This window comes from Balaenoptera ricei, chromosome X, assembly GCF_028023285.1.
Source record: "Balaenoptera ricei isolate mBalRic1 chromosome X, mBalRic1.hap2, whole genome shotgun sequence".
NCBI classification, from domain to species: Eukaryota; Metazoa; Chordata; class Mammalia; order Artiodactyla; family Balaenopteridae; genus Balaenoptera; species Balaenoptera ricei.
The window spans coordinates 103,449,917-103,468,600 of NC_082660.1; the positions used below are offsets into that span (position 1 = coordinate 103,449,917).

The 18,684-nt window shown below is 34.7% G+C and overlaps 1 protein-coding gene across 1 annotated transcript in view; it reads left to right on the forward strand.

Annotated features, from left to right (window-relative positions):
* The window catches only part of HTR2C (5-hydroxytryptamine receptor 2C), a 114,096-nt gene that overhangs the window by 59,767 nt on the left and 35,645 nt on the right, over nucleotides 1-18,684 (forward strand). The window contains exon 3 of the mRNA XM_059910727.1: nucleotides 17,279-17,479. Within this exon, the coding sequence (XP_059766710.1) occupies nucleotides 17,279-17,479 (201 nt within the window). The remainder of the gene's footprint in view (nucleotides 1-17,278; nucleotides 17,480-18,684) is intronic.

Below are 18,684 nucleotides of genomic sequence, written 5' to 3' on the forward strand. Positions count from 1 at the left end.
TTTTTAAAATGTATTTTCTCCTGTTGAGTTAGCAATCACCTTACATAAATGACACTGTCAAATAGGCTTTTTTTTTTCTTTTGAATATAAAGTACCAGATTATGGGTGTGCCTAATGTATTAAAATGAAGCCAAAACCAAAACCAAAAAATCTAGAGGCATAAATTTAAAGCCACAATAATATCTTATTCTCTTACCTGTATCTTTTCTTTTTCCCACACTACTGTGCTAGGGTAGAGCCACATAGTACAAACAGCAGAATTTTTCATTAATGTATACTTGGTTAGGTAGAAAGCACCAGGAAAACACTCATCATTTCTTCTTTGTCCTTCTCCCTTTCCCACCCAAGATCCATAAAATTGCTGAGTCTTCCATTCTCTGGAGAAAATATAAACAGAGACATGGAAATTATTGCCATATTCCCATAGGGAAAGACTTGAAGCCAACTTGAAAGGAACTAGCTCAACTGCAAATCATAAGGAAAGCTCCAGGGTGGGTGGGTTGTGGGACTATTTCAGGGAAGCAAATCCAGGGTGTTATTCAAAAAGTTATTATACATCATATTGAGCCTTTCAGGTGTCTGGTCCTGGTGGAACTTCAGGTTCATGAATTTTTACAGGTAGAGTTCTCAGAGCTGAGAGGCTTGAGATAAGAAAGTACATAATGCAAAATTTATTCAGCTGAAAGAACGAGGCCGACAGAATCTGTCTCTAGCTAAGTTTCTTATTTATTATTTCTTATTTATTTCAGGTAGTCAGACTGCATAGCCACAGAGCAGCGAGTCTCAGGATGATGCTTCTAGACCTATGTTTTTGGCAAATAACTTGTGATACATATAAGATGGTTAATTTCAACTGGGATAACCTGGGATAACTGGGATAAGTGTATGCAGCCCATCTAGGTTCTTCTAGCAATAGAATTGCCTCTACTGTAATATAAGAAGTCTGTGTTTATATTATTTAGAGTGGCTTATATAATTTAGAGGTTTATCTATTTATTTAGTAAGGGTCGACAAAATTGGAAGTGGAACTGGAGAGTGTTTGTAATCCATGATATATCTTGGCATCCATGTCAAGAGAATTTTCTCTTTTTATTTAAGTTGATGGAAAAGTATATTGTTAGAGATACGGGGTTTAAATTTGAGTAAGAGGTGGGTTATTAGTTACCAGGCTTCTAGATCATGTAGGCCATTAGTAATCACAGCCAGTTCATCGGGAACAGAAGACCAGCTTGGAAGAGGTCACCCAGAAATGGTTCACACAAAGACACATCAAGCGACAAGTCCTTTGACAGAAACTGGAAGGAACTTCATGATGCAGCAGTTAACAGTCACATGGGCGGGGAGGTTGAACATCCTGCATAGTGCTGCCAGGAAATCCCTATTTTATACTAAGAGGGGGCTGGCTGGTTGCATATGTAGGATGTCCCATCTCCCCGCCCACATCGTCGAGACATACCAGACCGCCCACATCATCAGGACATATACCAGAAACACCACTCTGCCTCACTGAAGAACCATAAAATCTACGTGTCAAGGAAGTACAGATGCTGAGCTACATCACTAGAAAGGCATTCTGACAAATCTTCATTAGAGAATAGAGTACTGTTTTCTATGACCTTGGCTCATAAGAGACAGTGGGTGTATGAGTGGATCTGTAAACTCAGGGCCAGTAGGAAATTATTGAACAATAGTAGCCAGATGAAGGACCTGCAGAGTTCCCAGCAACTCCACTAGCCATACAGGTAATGCCTCCAGAATTGCACCTCCTCCTCTCAGCATTACACCAAGGTAGGTGAGTTTAGTAGTTGGACATATTTACTTAGGGTGGTCAGAGACAGAGTAGATAGAGGGAGAGAGAATTTAATTCCTACTGCAGAGAGAAGCAAAGGTTATAGCCTAAAAAGCAGCCCAGAATTTCAGGTCTGAGTGTCAAGGTAATACTTTTTTAAATGTCTCAACTTCAGAAGCAGGAGATTTGGGTGCAGTGGCCCAGAGAAGATCCAGTAATTCTAAATCAAGTTCAAGTGGGTGCAAACACAGTCTAGTATCGGGGAAGAATCAAGTTGCAAGGGAGTGGGGGTGATTCCAAGGGAAAAAGTTAGTGGCATTCCCCAAAAGCATTTAGAAGAAATAATTGATGTAAGATGCAGTATCCAATGATATCCAGGAGACTCCATCAAAGGCAAGGTGATAGGAAACACCAAGAACAGGGCTGAGCCCTTCAAAAACATGGGATAAGGAATAAAATAGTAAAGCAAAATCCAGCTTTACTGGATTTTATGGGCTAGACTCTTCTACTTCTGGATTCTCTAGGGAGGATAATCTCAGAATAAAAATAAGTCCATATATTTATTGGACTAATTTATTTATTAAATAAAATATATTTAAATGGAATAAATATAGCTTTATTAAAAATACACTGTCATACTTACTTTCTCAATTTTCTCCGTAGACTGAAAATTTCACTATGGACCTGTATATGGAAATTACTGATCTATAGGAGATGCTGCTGATAATCAATTCTGTCAATAGCATCAACCTGAGTGACAGCCTAGGATGCCATTGAGTTTTCCAGACTTTAAGCTAGAGTCCACGATAACCTGGCCATCTCAAAAGACTTTGGAGTTCTAAAAAGGCTTTATTCACTATGCATTCAAATCTGGGTTAAGTTTCCAGTAAACTGCCCTGGCTTTGGCAGTCTTCAAAGAGTGCAAGTGGGCCAATGTTAGGCTAAGGAAAAGGCTGACTCAGCTTTGGGGATTCAGAGCTCTTGTGTCCTTTTTATTTTATTATTTTATTTTATTTTATTTTGTTTTATTTTATTTTATTCTCAGCAGCACACTCTCCACTGAAATTCTGGCCTCGATGCACGGTTCAAGAAATTTGTGATTTCATGTCTAAGGACCCCCAAATCCCACAAAATTTATGGGCAAACCATTGTTTATAATTATAATTCCCTTATACCTGTCTATGGAGTCTATAGAGGTATTCCTTCTTTCATCACTGATATTGATAATTTGTGTCTTCTAGTTTTATTTTTCTCTCTCAGTTTGTCTGGAAGTTTATCAATTTTATCAATCTTTTCAAATAACCAACATTTCATTTCATTGAATTTTGCCTGTTATTGTCTTTCCTCAGTTTCATTGATTTCTGCTTTTGTATTTATTACCTCCTTTCTTCTGATACTTTGGATTTAATTTTTACCCTTCTTTGTCCATTTAATATGGAAGCTTAGATCATGGATCTGAGATATTTTTTCTTTTCCAAAATAAACCATTAATGTTAGTAATTTCCCTCTGAGTACTGCTTTAACACCGTCACACAAATTTTGATGTTTTAATTTTCATTTAGTTCAAATTATTTTCTAAGTTAATTTATCTTCCTTTTTGAAACATGGATTGTGTAGACCTGTGTTAATTGCCAGATGCTTTGACTTTTTCAAGATATCTTTTTGTTACTGATTTTTAGGTTAATTCTGTTATGGTCAGAGAATATACATTGTATGATATCAATTATTTTAATTCCTCAAGATTTAATTTATGGCTCAGGATATGTTGTTTCCCAATCGATTTCCATGAGCTCTTGAAAAGAATGTGTATACTCCTATTGTTGGGTAGAGTGTTTTGTAAATGCCAATTTGTTGTAGTTTGTTTAGTGCTGTTCAGTTCTTTCATATCATTGGTAATTTTCTGTCTACTTGTTATGTTAACTACTGAAGAAAAGATGTTGAAATCTCAAAGTATAATTGTGATTGTACTTTTTTTCCCCTAGGGAATGCACACTTTATTGATAGAGCTATAAAAAAATGTTAAGTTACTGGTTACTGTAAATGTCAGGACTGTGGTTAATTTTGGGGGAAGAAGGGTTTACAATTGGGTCAGAGCACATGGAAGGGCTTCTAAGGTGGCTGGAAAAGTGCTATTTCCTTTTTTTGGTAAAAGATACATATCATAAAGTTCATCATGTTAACCATTTTTAAGCATACAGTTCAGTAACATTAAGTATATTCACACTGTTGTGAAGCCATTACCACTATCCATTTCCGGAATTTATCATTCCAAACTGAAACTCTGTACCCATTAAACAATAACTCCTCTTGCTCCCTTCCCCCAGCCCCTGGTAACTACCATTCTACTTTCTGTCTCTGTGAATTTGACTATTTTACAAACCTTATATAAGTGGAGTCATCATTCTGTGTCTGGCTTATTTCACTAAGAATAATGTCTTCAAGGTTCCTCCATGTTGTAGTATGTATCCTAATTTCATTCTTTTGAAGATGAAACAATGTTCCATTGTACATATATATGTGTGTGTGTGTGTGTGTGTGTGTGTGTGTATATATACATATATATATATATATAGTGATTGTACTTTTGTTTTCTTTCTTTTCTTTTTTTTTTTTTTGCTTCATGAAATTTGAATCTCTGTTATTAGGTGCATAAATCTTTACTATGGTTATATTCCCTTGAGGAATTGACACTTTTATCACTATAAAATGGTTTCTGTTATCCCTAGTAATATTCTTTGATCTGAAATTTACTTTGTCTAATATTAATATAGCAACTCCAGCATTCTTTGATTAGTGTTTGCATAGTTTATCTTTTTCCATTCTCTTACTATATATCTATCTACATTATATTTAAACTTGTAGGTTTCTTATAGACAGCATATAGTATTATTGTTCTTCTTTTTAATCCAATGTGGCTATCTCTTTAAATTGATACAAATTACACCTTATACCATATACATTTAATGCAATTATTAATTTGTTTGTAATTATGTCTGCTATTTTATTATTTTCTATTTATCCCTTCACTTTTTCATTCCTTTTTTTCTATTTCTGAATAATTTGGTGGGTTCCGCATTTCATTTTAGTATTCCATTTTTATTGATCTGTTGAATTTTTACTATATTTCTCTGTACAATTTTTTAGTGATTGCCTCTTAGATTGACATATACATACCTAATCTGTCAAAATTTCCTTATAATTAGTATTTTATTCACTTCAAGTGAATATAAAAAACTTACAACCATATAGTCCCCTTGGCCATCCCCCTTTTTGTTTTAATTGCAATATGGAGTACATCTATATACATTGAGAACCTTCAGATGATTTTATAATTTTTCTTTTTGACAGTCACATATATTTTAAAGATTTAAGAAAAGAAAAATAATTATTATATTTTCCCAGATTGTTTACCATTTCTGTTGTTCCTCACTTATTCTTTCTTTTTAAAACAGGAAACTTCATTTTTTATTAATTTTTATTGGAGTATAGTTGCTTTACAATGTTGTGTTAGTTTCTACTGTACAGCAAAGTGAATCAGTTATACGTATACATATATCCCCTCTTATTTAGATTTCCTTCCCATTAAGGTCACCACACAGCACTGAGTAGAGTTCCCTGTGCTATACAGTAGGTTCTCATTAGTCATCTATTTTATTCATAGTAGTGTATATATGTCAGTCCCAATCTCCCAATTCATCCCATCCCCCCTTCTCCCCTTGGTATCCATAAATTTCTTCTCTACATCTGTGTCTCTATTTCTGCTTTGAAAATAAGTTCAGCTGTACCATTTTTCTAGATTCCACATATAAGTGATATTATACAACATTTGTTTTTCTCTTTCTGACTTAGTTCACTCTGTATGACAGTCTCTAGGTCTATCCACATCTCTGCAAATGCAACTATTTCGTTCCTTTTTATGGCTGAGTAATATTCCATTGTATATACGTCCCACATCTTCTTTATCCATTCCTCTCTTGATGGACTTTTAGGTTGCTTCCATGTCTTGGCTATTGTAGATAGTGCTGCAATGAACATTGGGGTGCATGTATTTTTTTTTGATTAAATGTTTATTCATTTTAATTTTGCCTTTTTAAAAATTTTGAAGCCAGTATATTGTGTTTTCCACGTCTGAAATATTTTTTCTTCTTTTTTTAAAAACATTATTTTTTTATATTTTTATATAGCAGGTTCTTATTACTTATCTATTTTTACATATTAGTGTATATATGTCAATCCCAATCTCCCAATTCATTCCATCACCACCCTCCACCCAGCTTTCCCCCCTTGGTGTCCATACTTTTGTTCTCTAAATCTGTGTCTCTATTTCTGCCTTGCAAACCGGTTCATCTGTACCATTTTTCTACATTCCACATATATGCGTTAATATACAATATTTGTTTTTGTCTTTCTGACTTACTTCACTCTATATGACAGTCTCTAGGTCCATACACGTCTCTACAAATGACCCAATTTCGTTCCTTTTTATGGCTGAGTAGTAGTCCATTGTATATATGTACCACATCTTCTTTATCCATTCATCTGTCGATGGGCATTTAGGTTACTTCCATGACCTAGCTATTGTAAATAGTGCTGCAGTGAACATTGGGGTGCAGGTGTCTTTTTGAATTATGGTTTTCTCTGGGTATATGCCCAGTAGTGGGATTGAAGGGTCATATGGTAATTCTATTTTAGTTTTTTAAGGAACCTCCATACTGTTCCCCATAGTGGCTGTATCAATTTGCATTCCCACCAACAGTGTAAGAAGGTTCCCTTTTCTCCACACCCTCATCAGCATCTGAGGGTTGTCTTTTCATCTTGCTTATAGTTTCCTTTGCTGTGCAAAAGCTTTTAAGTTTCATTAGGTCCCATTTGTTTATTTTTGTTTTTATTGCCATTACTCTAGGAGGCGGGTCAAAAAAGATCTTGCTGTGATTTATGTCAGAGTGTTCTTCCTATGTTTTCCTCTAAGAGTTTTATAGTGTCCAGTCTTACACTTAGGTCTTTAATCCATTTTGAGTTTATTTTTGTGTATGGTGTTATGGAGTGTGTCAATTTCATTCTTTACATGTAGCTGTCCAATTTTCCCAGCACCACTTACTGAAGAGACTGTCTTTTCTCCATTGCATATCCTTGCCTCCTTTGTCATAGATTAGTTGACCATAGGTGCGTGGGTTTATCTCTGGGCTTTCTATCCTGTTCCATTGATCTATATTTCTGTTTTTGTGCCAGTACCATATTGTCTTAATTACTGTAGATTTGTAGTATACTGTAAAGTCAGGAAGTCTGATTCCACCAGCTCTGTTTTTTTTCCCTCAAGATTGCTTTGGCTATTTGGGGTCTTTTGTGTCTCCATACAAATTTTAAGATTTTTTGTTCTAGTTCTGTAAAAAATGCCATTGGTTATTTGGTAGGGAGTGCATTGAATCTGTAGATTGCTTTGGGTAGTACAGTCATTTTCACAATATTGATTCTTCCAATCCAAGAACATGGTATATCTCTCCAGCTCTTTGTGTCATATTTGCTTTCTTTCATCAGTGTCTTATAGTTTTCTGAGTACAGATCTTTTACCTCCTTAGGTAGGTTTATTCCTAGGTATTTTATTCTTTTTGTTGCAATGGTAAATGGGATTGTTTCCTTAATTTCTCTTTCTGATCTTTCGTTGTTAGTGTATAGGGATGCAAGAGATTTCTGTGCATTAATTTTGTATCCTGCAACATTACCAAGTTCATTGATTAGCTCTAGTAGTTTTCTGGTGGCATCTTTAGGATTCTCTATGTATAGTATCATACCATCTGTAAACAGTGACAGTTTTACTTCTTCTTTTCCAATTTGTATTCCTTTTATTTCTTTTTCTTCTCTGATTGCCGTGGCTAGGACTTCCAGAACTATGTTGAATAATAGTGGCCAGAGTGGACATCCTTGTCTTCTTCCTGATCTTAGAGGAAATGCTTTCAGTTTTTCACCATTGAGAATGATGTTTGCTGTGGGTTTGTCATATATGGCCTTTATTATGTTGATGAAGCTTCCATCCATGCCCACTTTCTGGAGAGTTTTTATCATAAATGGGTGTTGAATTTTGTCAAAATCTTTTCTGCATCTATTGAGATGATCATATGGTTTTTATTCTTCAATTTGTTAATATGGTGTATCACATTGATTGATTTGTGTATATTGAAGAATCCTTGCATCCCTGGGATAAATACCACTTGATCATGGTGTATGATCCTTTTAATGTGTTTTTGAATTCTGTTTGCTAGTATTATGTTGAGGATTTTTGCATCTATATTCATCAGTGATATTGGTGTGTAATTTTCTTTTTTTGTCTGGTTTTAGTGTCAGGGCGATGGTGGCCTTGCAGAATGAGTTTGGGAATGTTTCTTCATCTGCAAGTTTTTGGAAGAGTTTGAGAAGGATGGGTGTTAGTTCTTCTCTAAATGTTTGATAAAATTCACCTGTGAAGCCATCTGGTCCTGGACTTTTGTTTGTTGGAAGATTTTAATCACAGTTTCAGTTTCATTACTTGTGATTGGTCTGTTCATATTTTCTATTTCTTCCTGGTTCAGTCTTGGAGGTTATACCTTTCTAAGAATTTGTCCATTTCTTCCAGGTTGTCCATTTTTTTGGCATAGAGTTGCTTGTAATAGACTCTTACGATGCTTTGTATTTCTGCGCTGTTCGTTGTAACTTCTCCTTTTTCACTTCTAATTTTACTGGTTTGAGTCCTCTCCCTCTTTTTCTTGATGAGTCTGGCTAAAGGTTTATCAATTTTGTTTATCTTCTCAAAGAACCAGCTTTTAGTTTTATTGATCTTTGCTATTGTTTTCTTTGTTTCTATTTCCTTTATTTCTACTCTGATCTTTATGATTTCTTTCCTTCTACTAATTTTGGGTTTTGTTTGTTCTCCTTTCTCTAGTACCTTTAGGTGCAAGGTTAGATTGTTTATTTGAGATTTTTCTTGTTTCTTGAGGTAGGATTTTATTGCCATAAACTTCCCTCTTAGAACTGCTTTTGCTGCATCCCATAGGTTTTGGATCATCATGTTTTCATTGTCATTTGTCTCTAGGTATTTTTTGATTTCCTCTTTGATTTTTTCAGTGATCTCTTGCATATTTAGTAACGTATTGTTTAGCTTCCGTGTGTGTGTGTTTTTTACATTTTTTCCCTGTAATTTATTTCTAATCTCATAGCGTTGTGGTCAGAAAAGATGCTTGATATGATTTCAATTTTCTTAAATTTACTGAGGCTTGATTTGTGACCCAAAATGTGATTTATCCTGGAGAATGTTCTGTGTGCACTTGAGAAGAAAGTGTAATCTGCTGTTTTTGGATGGAATGTCCTATAAATATCAATTAAATCTATCTGGTCTACTGTGTCATAAAGCTTGTGTTTCCTTATTAATTTTCTGTCTGGATGATCTGTCCATTGGTGTAAGTGAGGTGTTAAAGTTGCCCACTATTATTGTGTTACTGTCGATTTCCTCTTTTATAGCTGTTAGCATTTGCCTTATGTATTGTGGTGCTCCTACACTGGGTGCATATATATTTATAATTGTTATATCTTCTTCTTGGATTGATCCCTTGATCATTATGTAGTGTCCTTCCTTGTCTCTTGTAACAATCCTTACTTTAAAGTCTATTTTGTCTGATATGAGTATTGCTACTCCAGCTTTCTTTTGATTTCCATTTTCATGGAATATCTTTTTCCATCCCCTCACTTTCAGTCTGTATGTGTCCGTAGGTCTGAAGTGGGCCTCTCATAGGCAGCATATATAAGGGCCTTGTTTTTGTATCCATTCAGCAAATCTGTGTCTTTTGATTGGAGCATTTAATCCATTCACATTTAAGGTAATTATTAATATGTATATTCCTATTACCATTTTCTTAATTGCTTTGGGTTTGTTTTTGTAGGTCCTTTTCTTCTCTTGTGTTCCCCACTTAGAGAAGTTCCTTTAGCATTTGTTGGAGAGCTGGTTTGGTGGTGCTGAATTCTCTTAGCTTTTGCTTGTCTGTAAAGCTATTGATTTCTCTGTTGAATCTGAATGAGATCCTTGCTGGGTAGACTAATCTTGGTTGTAGTTTCTTCCCTTTCATAACTTTACATATATAGTGCCACTCCCTTCTGGCTTGCAGTGTTTCTGCTGAGAAATCAGCGTTAACCTTATGGGAGTTCCCTTATACGTTATTTGTCGTTTTTCCCTTGCTGCTTTTAATAATTTTTCTTTGTCTTTATTTTTGTCAATTTGATTACTTTGTGTCTTGGCATGTTTCTCTTTGGGTTTATCCTGCCTGGGACTCGCTGTGCTTCCTTGACTTGGGTGGTTATTTCCTTTCCCATGTTAGGGAAGTTTTCAACTGTAAACTCTTCAAATATTTTCTCAGGTCCTTTCTCTCTCTCTTCTCCTCCTGGGACCCCTATGATGTGAATGTTGGTACGTTTACTGTTGTCCCAGAGGTCTCTTAAGCTATCTTCATTTCTTTTCTTTTCTCTTTATTCTGTTCCGTGGAAGTGAATTCCACCATTCTGTTTTCCAGGTCACTTAACTGTTCTTCTGCCTCAGTTATTCTGCTATTGATTCCTTCTAGGGTATTTTTCATTTCAGTTATTTTATTGTTCATCTCTGTTTGTTTGTTCTTTAATTCTTCTAGGTGTTTGTTCTTTAATTCTTCTAGGTCTTTGTTAAACATTTCTTGCATTTCTCGATCTTTGCCTCTATTCTTTTTTCCAAGGTCCTGGATCATCTTCACTATCATTATTCTGAATTCTTTTTTTGGAAGGTGGCCTATCTCCATTTCATTTAGCTGTTTTTCTGGGGTTTTATCTTGTTCTTTCATCTGGTACATAGTCTTCTGCCTTTTCATTTTGTCTATCTTTCTGTGAATGTGTTTTTCATTCCACAGGCTGCAGGATTTTAGTTCTTGCTTCTGCTGTCTGCCTTCAGGGGTGCACATATCTTTTTGATTTATGGTTTTCTCCAGGGATATGCCCCCGATTGGGATTGCTGGAACATATGGTAGTTCCATTTTTAGTTTTTTGAGGAACCTCCATAGTGTTCTCCATAGTTGTTGTACCAACTTACATTCCCACCAACAGTGTGGGAGGGTTCCCTTTTCTCCACATCCTCTCCAGCATTTATTATGTGTAGACATTTTGATGATGACCATTCTGACCGGTGTGTAGTTTTGATTTGCATTTCTCTAATAATTAGTGATGTTGAGCATCTTTTCATGAGTTTCTTGGCCATCTGTATGTCTCCCTGGAGAAATGTCTATTAAGGTCTTCTGCCCATTTTTTGATTGGGCTGTTTGTTTTATTGATATTGAGCTGCATGAGCTGTTTGTATATTTTTTACAAGTTTTCTTTCTTTCTGAAGATCATCCTTAAAATTTTTTAAAGTAAGTCTCCTAACAACCAATCTCTTAGTTTCCCCTCCTATGAAAATCTATTTCTTTCATATTCATTCTCTGAAGATATTTTCACTGGATATAAAATTCTGAATTGTGATTATGCTGCCTTCTGGCCTCTGATGAAAGAGTCATTTTTCTCAGCTGCTTCAAAAGTTTTTTCTTTATCTTTTGTTTTCACCAGATTATTATGTGTCTAGGCATGATTTTATTTGAGTTTAACCATTTGGGTTTTGCAGAACTTCTTAAATCTGTAAATTTATTTTTCATCAAATATGGAATATTTTAGTTATTTCTTCAAATAGTTTTTTTCTGTATCAATCTCTCCTCTCCTCAGATTTCAATGGCACAAATGTTAGACGCATACATATGTCCCATAGGTCCCTACTATGTTCATTTATTTTTAATTTTTTCTCATTCTTGTTCAGTTTGGATAATTTCTATTGATCTGCATTCAGTTTTAATGACTCTTCATCTACCATATCCATTCTTCTATTGAGCCCACCTGGTGATTTTTTTCTTTCAGATTTTTTCTGCAGCTCTAAACTTCTCATTTGGTTCTTTTCATAAGTTCTATTTCTTATTTGAGAAGTCCTCTTTCTTTTAATTTCAACAACATCCACCCTTCCTTCACTGAGTATGGTTATAGTAGCTTCTTCAAGGGTGTTGTAAAGACTGTCCTGTCCAATTTTTAAATTTAATGTAATTGAAATGTATTTAATGCATTACTGTTTACAATAATTGCTTTTGGTTTTTGTAAGTTATCAAATTTAAGGGGATTCCCTTTATCTCTATATAGTTAAAGTTTTAGTTAGGAATGGCTCCTGTATTTTATCAAGTGATTCTTAAAAATCTATTAAAAGATCATAAAAGTTCTTTACAGATTTTAATATAAGGGATTATATTGGCAGATTTTTATGATATTAAATTACCATTGCAGTCCTGGAATAAGTTTTGTTTTACTGTAATGTATTTTTCATTCATTTTACTCTTTGCTGGATTCTATTTGTGAATATTTTGTTCGTAATTTTGAATCTATATCAATGAACGTTATTTGTCTCTAGTCTTATTTTTTCAGTATTTTGTAAGTTTTGATATTGACACTGTATTATTTTATGAAATGAATTAGAGAATTTTAAAAACTTTTTTGTGGTTATTCATCTTTTCATATATGTTAACTTAAAGACATCAATTATAACTTCTTTATTTCCATTCTAGCTTTGGGATTGCTTTACAGTCCAACATTTCCACATTCCTTAATTATGTTATCAGAATATTGGAAAATTATTATTTTTTCTGTGATGGGATTATAATCTGCAGGGTGGTGATATTCCTTTATACACTTAACAAATATTTATTGAGTGCCTACTTTGTGCAAGGCAAAGCTTGTCTCCATTATTTCATAGAAATAAAGCCCTTGTATTTTTTCATTTGCACAAATGAACTGAAATTTTACAGTGTCTATTTTTCAGTCTTTGCCATTATTGTCAATATTGGTGGGGATGCCTGTGATTTTTGGAGTTACTAAGGCTGATGTAGTCTTTGAATGAATAAATGAATGACTGAATGTAGGAAAATGTCTTATGAAACACTACACAATTTTTACCTCTGGAAACAAGATTTAATCTCATTCAACTAATTGACCTCCCCCATGGAAATTATGCTATATGGCCTTTTTGCTATGCAACCTCCACAAAACTTTTCACATATTTCTTGTCTGGAATGTGCCTGATCACATAAATTTATCTAAAGAAAATACACTTTAATTCCATTGAGACAACTTGAAAAATCCATTTGTCTTCTTAAAAAGACAAATATGAAAACTAAATTTTCACTGAAATTCTAAATATTTTGAATTAACAGGTCTGTAGTGAAATCCAGGAAGGAATATATTTAATAAGAATCTTAGGGGATAATTGTGATCAGCCATAATTGTACGTCTTGTATGTTTGGAAGTAGACTTCTTGAAAACCCTGTACAAGGAATATTGTCCTCTATTATAAAAGCAATTGAATTTATTATTCAATAAGAAATAGTGTATGGTGATAGGAGGTACCTTAGTGTTCAGGAAAAAGTGTCAGATTTGGAGCAAAATTCTTTACTCACACTGTAGACTTGAACAAGTCTGAAACTTTGAGACACATTTTCCTCACACTGTAGGATAACAGAACTGACACTGCAGAATTTTTGTGTTGTATGGAATATAACTAAAAATGAAGTACCTAACTAACACTGTGTTTGGTATATGACAGGTACTGTACAATAGCTATTGCCATTTTTGCCATTATTAAATATGTAACTGCTGAGAACTGACCAGATAGTGTATTGACTTTGCAGAGTGGATATGTATCCTCATGAGGCTATATATTGGCATATGGTGAAGTTGGGTTTAGAGTGAGGTTATGATCTGTTGAGGGGGGTATATTCTTTCATAAATTTAACAAATATTTATTTAGTGCCTACTTTGTGCCATGCATTGACCTAAGCATTATGAATAAAACAGTAGAAAAATAAAACAGATAACAATACTGACCCAGTGCATCTTATATTCCAGTGGTTATGGCAGCAAAATTTTCCACATAATGGCAGTCAGGTAATACTTGTGTATTTGAAACACAATTTGAAAAATAATTTTTGCAAGTCAAACAGTTCAAGAATACCCAAACTCTCAACACAATCAGCTTCTGGGTGGATACAATCTGAGGAGGTTACAAGATAATGATGAACAGAAATGAACATTCATAAACATTTTTGTTTAGAAGAATTTTTAGTGATGTCTTTGATTTCTTTGTTGTGCTCCTTGAATTCCAATGGTTGTTAGTTACACCTCTGGTATGACCAAGTATTGAACCAACCTTCCTGCAGATAAAAACTATCAACTCTAAACATAATACAAAAACAACTGTCTAAAGGTACTGGAGAAAAACCTAAAACAGAAAGATTCTGGAGGGTCTCAAGACTTGGAAGAAGAGAACAGCACTGCTTGAGTTTCCAAACTTCATGACTTACAGTTGAAGAGGAAGATGCAGTCTATGTCAGGTCAAGTGCCTAAACCTCCAAAAAATCTGCAGTTATTGTAGCCCAAAGAAACTGAGGACAGAGTTTGAGGAAATCTCAAAGCTGAAAGTCAAGGGAGCATATAGGAAAGGGTAGAGATAGAGGGAACCATAGATTCCTCTCTGAGGAACCATAAACTCAGCTTAAATCTCTAGCTGACCTCTGAACCATACATGTCTGGGGCAAAATCAAATTTCCTAAGTTGCCAAATTATAAAATTCAAAATATTCAAGTTTCATCAAAGGTAAGAGGAATGCAAAGAAACTAGAACGTATGGCCCATTCACAGGAAAAAAAAAATTAATAGAAAATGATCCTGAGGAAGCCTAGGCATTAGACTTACTAGACAAAGACTTTAAATCGACTCTCTCAAAAATGCTCAGATAGCCAAAGGAAACCATAGACAAAGAACTAAAGGAAACCAGGAGAATTTTGTCTAAACAAATCAAGAATAGCAATAAAGGGATATAAATTATAAAAAGAAATCAAATAGAAATTTGGGGGATGAGAAGTACAAAAATTCAATTAAAAATTTACTAGACCAATTCAACTGCAGAATTGAGCAGAAAGAAGGAAGAATTAAGGAACTTGGAGATAGGTCAATTTAGATTATCCAGTTTGAGGAGAAGAAAGAGAAAAAAATGAAGAAAAATGAACAGCACCTGAGAGACACAAGACACTCTCAAGTTTACTAAGCTCAATGAATGCTAAGCATATATTACTCCAAGAGATCCACACCAAGACATTATGGTCAAAATTACAAAGGATCTTTAACAAAATTAATAATGAATTCTCTTTAGAAACCACGGAGGCCAGAAGGCCGTGGGATGACATATTTAAAGTGCTCAACAGCAACAGCAACAACAACAATTCTGTCAACCAAGAATTCTGTATATGGCAAAACTCTAAACTATCCTTCAAAAAATGGAGAAATTGAGATTTAAGGCACAATAAAGTCAATAAAGTTGATAAACCTTTAACTAGAAATACTAAGAAAAAAAGAGAGAGAAGACACAAATTTCTAAAATTATAAATGAAAGTGGGGAAGGGCATTATTACTGACCTTACAGAAATTAAAAGGATTATAAAAGAATAAATGAACAATTGTACTCCAACAAACCACATAACCTAAATAAAATGGACAAATTCCTAAAAACGTGCAAGCTACTAAAAGTGACTCCAGGTACTTCCCTGGTGGCGCAGTGGTTAAGAATCCACCTGCCAATACAGGGGACTCGGGTTCGAGCCCTGGTCCAGGAAGATCCCACATGCCGCGGAGCAGCTAAACCCATGCGCCACAACTACTGAGCCTGTGCTCTAGAGCCCATGAGCCACAACTACTGAGCCTGCGTGCCACAACTACTGAAGTTCATGTGCCAAAGCCCATGATCCACAACGAAGAGTAGCCCCCACTCGCTGCAACTAGAGAAAGCCTGTGCGCAGCAATGAAGACCCAACACAGCCAAAATAAATAAATTAAATAAATTAATTTATTTTTTTTAAAAAGTGACTCAAGAAGAAATAAAGACTCTGATTAGACTTTATAACAAGTAAAGACATTGCATCAGTAATCAAAAAACCTTCCAACAAGACAAGTCCTGGACCAGATGGCTTCACTGGTCAAATTTTATCAATTATTTAAAGAAGAACTAATACCAATACTTTTCAAACTCCTACAAAATAAAAGATTAGGGAACATTTGTAACTCATTCTATGAGACCAGCATTATCCAGATACCAAAGCCAGATAATGACATCACAGGAAAAGACAATTATAGACCAATATCACTTATGAATATAGATGCAAAAATCTTCACCAAAATACTAGCAAACTAAATTCAGCATCATATTATACACTGTGACCGAGTGTGACTTATCCCAAGAATGACAGGTGGTTCAGCATATAAAAAATCAATTAATGTAATGCATCACATTAACAGAATGAAGGTAAGAAAACCACACGATCATCTCAATTGATGTAGAAAAGCATTTAACAAAATCTCTCTCTCTTTCATCATTAAAAACACACAACATACTAGGAATAAAAGGAAACTTCCTCAACATGATAAAAGGCATTTATGAAAAACCCACAGCTTGCATATCCTACTCAATAATGAAATAATGAAAGATTATTCTTTAAGATCAGGAGAAAGACAAGATATCTGCTTTCACTACTTATACTCAACATTGCACTGGAAATTCTATCTAGAGAAATCAAGTGAAGGAAAATAAAAGGCAGAGGAAAATTGGAAAAGAAAAAATAAAATTACCTCTCTTTGCAGATGACGTGATCTTACATATGGAATATCCTAAAGAACCCACACACAAAAATATAGATTTAATAAATGAATTCAGCAGAGTTGAAGGATTCAAGATTAATACATGAAAATTAGGTACAGTTCTAAACAAGAGCAATGAGCAATCCATAAAGGAAATTAAGAAAATTTCATTTATGAGAGCATGCAAAAAAATTTCAACTGATAAGAGCATCAGCCATAGAAAAGAATGAAGTACTGATAGAAGCTACAAAATGGATGAACCTCAAAAAGAAAGAAGCCAGACACAAAAGTCGCCTATTGTATGATTCCATTTATATAAAATAACCAGATTAGCTAAATTCAAGAGACAAAAAGCAGATAAGAAATTGTCAGGGGCTGGGGGGGGGGCGGCGAAAATGGAGAATGACTGCCTAATGGGTAGTGGTTTCCTTTTGCAATGATGAAATGTTTTGGAACTAGAAAGAGGTGATGGTTGCATAATGTTGTGAATGGATTAAATGCCTCTAGATTGTACACTTTAAAGTGATTAATTCTATAATATGTAAATTTTACCTCAATAAAAAATAATGTATGTAACACTGAATGCATTATCATCATCATTGTCATATCATTACTATGGAAAACAATGTTTACCAAATTTCACTTTCTTTTATAAACTTAGATTATGAGAAGAAAAACTAAGTAGACTAAATTTAAAACTACAGTTGGTATAATTTACATAATATGTTCTTGTCTTCTCTCTGCTCTCTTTCAGATTATGTCTGGCCATTACCTAGATATTTGTGCCCCGTCTGGATTTCTTTAGATGTTTTATTTTCTACAGCGTCCATCATGCACCTCTGCGCTATTTCGCTGGATCGGTATGTAGCAATACGTAATCCTATTGAGCATAGCCGTTTCAATTCACGGACTAAGGCCATCATGAAGATTGCTATTGTTTGGGCAATTTCTTTAGGTAATTAACTTTCTTGGCCAGTAGAATTGCAGCGGCTATGCTCAATACTTTCGGATTATGTACTGTGAACAACGTACAGACGTCGACTGGTAACATTTGCGTTTAATCGGGATTCTTCTATTTAATAATTATTCTTAACCTATTTATCTGATATTTAGGTTAACAATAATGTAAGAAATGTAAACTATATAAATATGCAAATGTAAAGTTTCCATTTATCCTGCTAAATTATTTTATGTGTCAAAAATGCCAATGAATTCTGCAACACAGACACATAACCTTTGAGATAATTAAAACTATTTGAAGATGACAAAGATATATGGTAAAATCTAAATTTTTAAAATGCAGCTTTTAAATCTTAGAAGAGATCAATCTATCCCAGAATATTAATCTTAATATTTTTATTCTAATTCTATATCTTCAGTGGAAAAATTTATAGTGCAATACGAATCTTCACAAAGTAAACATGTCAAAATTTATGCTGTTAATCAACCTAAAATATACTATTTCCCCTTCGTTTTTAAATATCTCCTTGAATTCTGGTTATACAGAAACAAAAACATCTATTGGTTTCTTTAAAGATTTGGGGGAGGTTAAAGGGAGAGAAATGATCATCTTACTGCTTTTATTTAAAATACTCATGCTCAACAATACTAATATTCAAGTCACAAAATTTAACCAATTGGAATATAAGGAATTTTACAATCCACTTTTTCCTTTTTTTTCTCCTCCAGTTGGAACTTACATTTAGTGTCTCATTAAATAATCCCTCTTCAAAGTTATGTTTCTGTAAAAGATTCTGATAAACTTTACAAGATCAAGATGTCTTTACTGATATCATCTAAAGATTTTGGCTGAGGGGTCCAAGATATCTCAGAGCTGGTGTTGGCCTACTGGTGGATGGGGATTTGTCCCAGGGGGTTCCAAGGTTGGTATCAGTCTGCTGGCGGGCAAGGCCAGGGCCTAGAGTGTCCAAGTGCTAGTGCTGACTCACTGGTGTGTGGAACTGGGCCCTGGGCTCCCTGGATGGAGGACCCAAGGTATCCCAAAACTAGTGTCAGCCAGCTGCAGGTGGGGATGGATCCAGGGGCTGCTGGCTGAGGAACCCAAGGTGTCCCACAGCTAGAGATGGCCTATTGCTGTTTAGGACCAGGGACTGGGGGGTTCTAGGGAAGGTGCCTGTCCGCTGGTGGGTGAAGCCATAT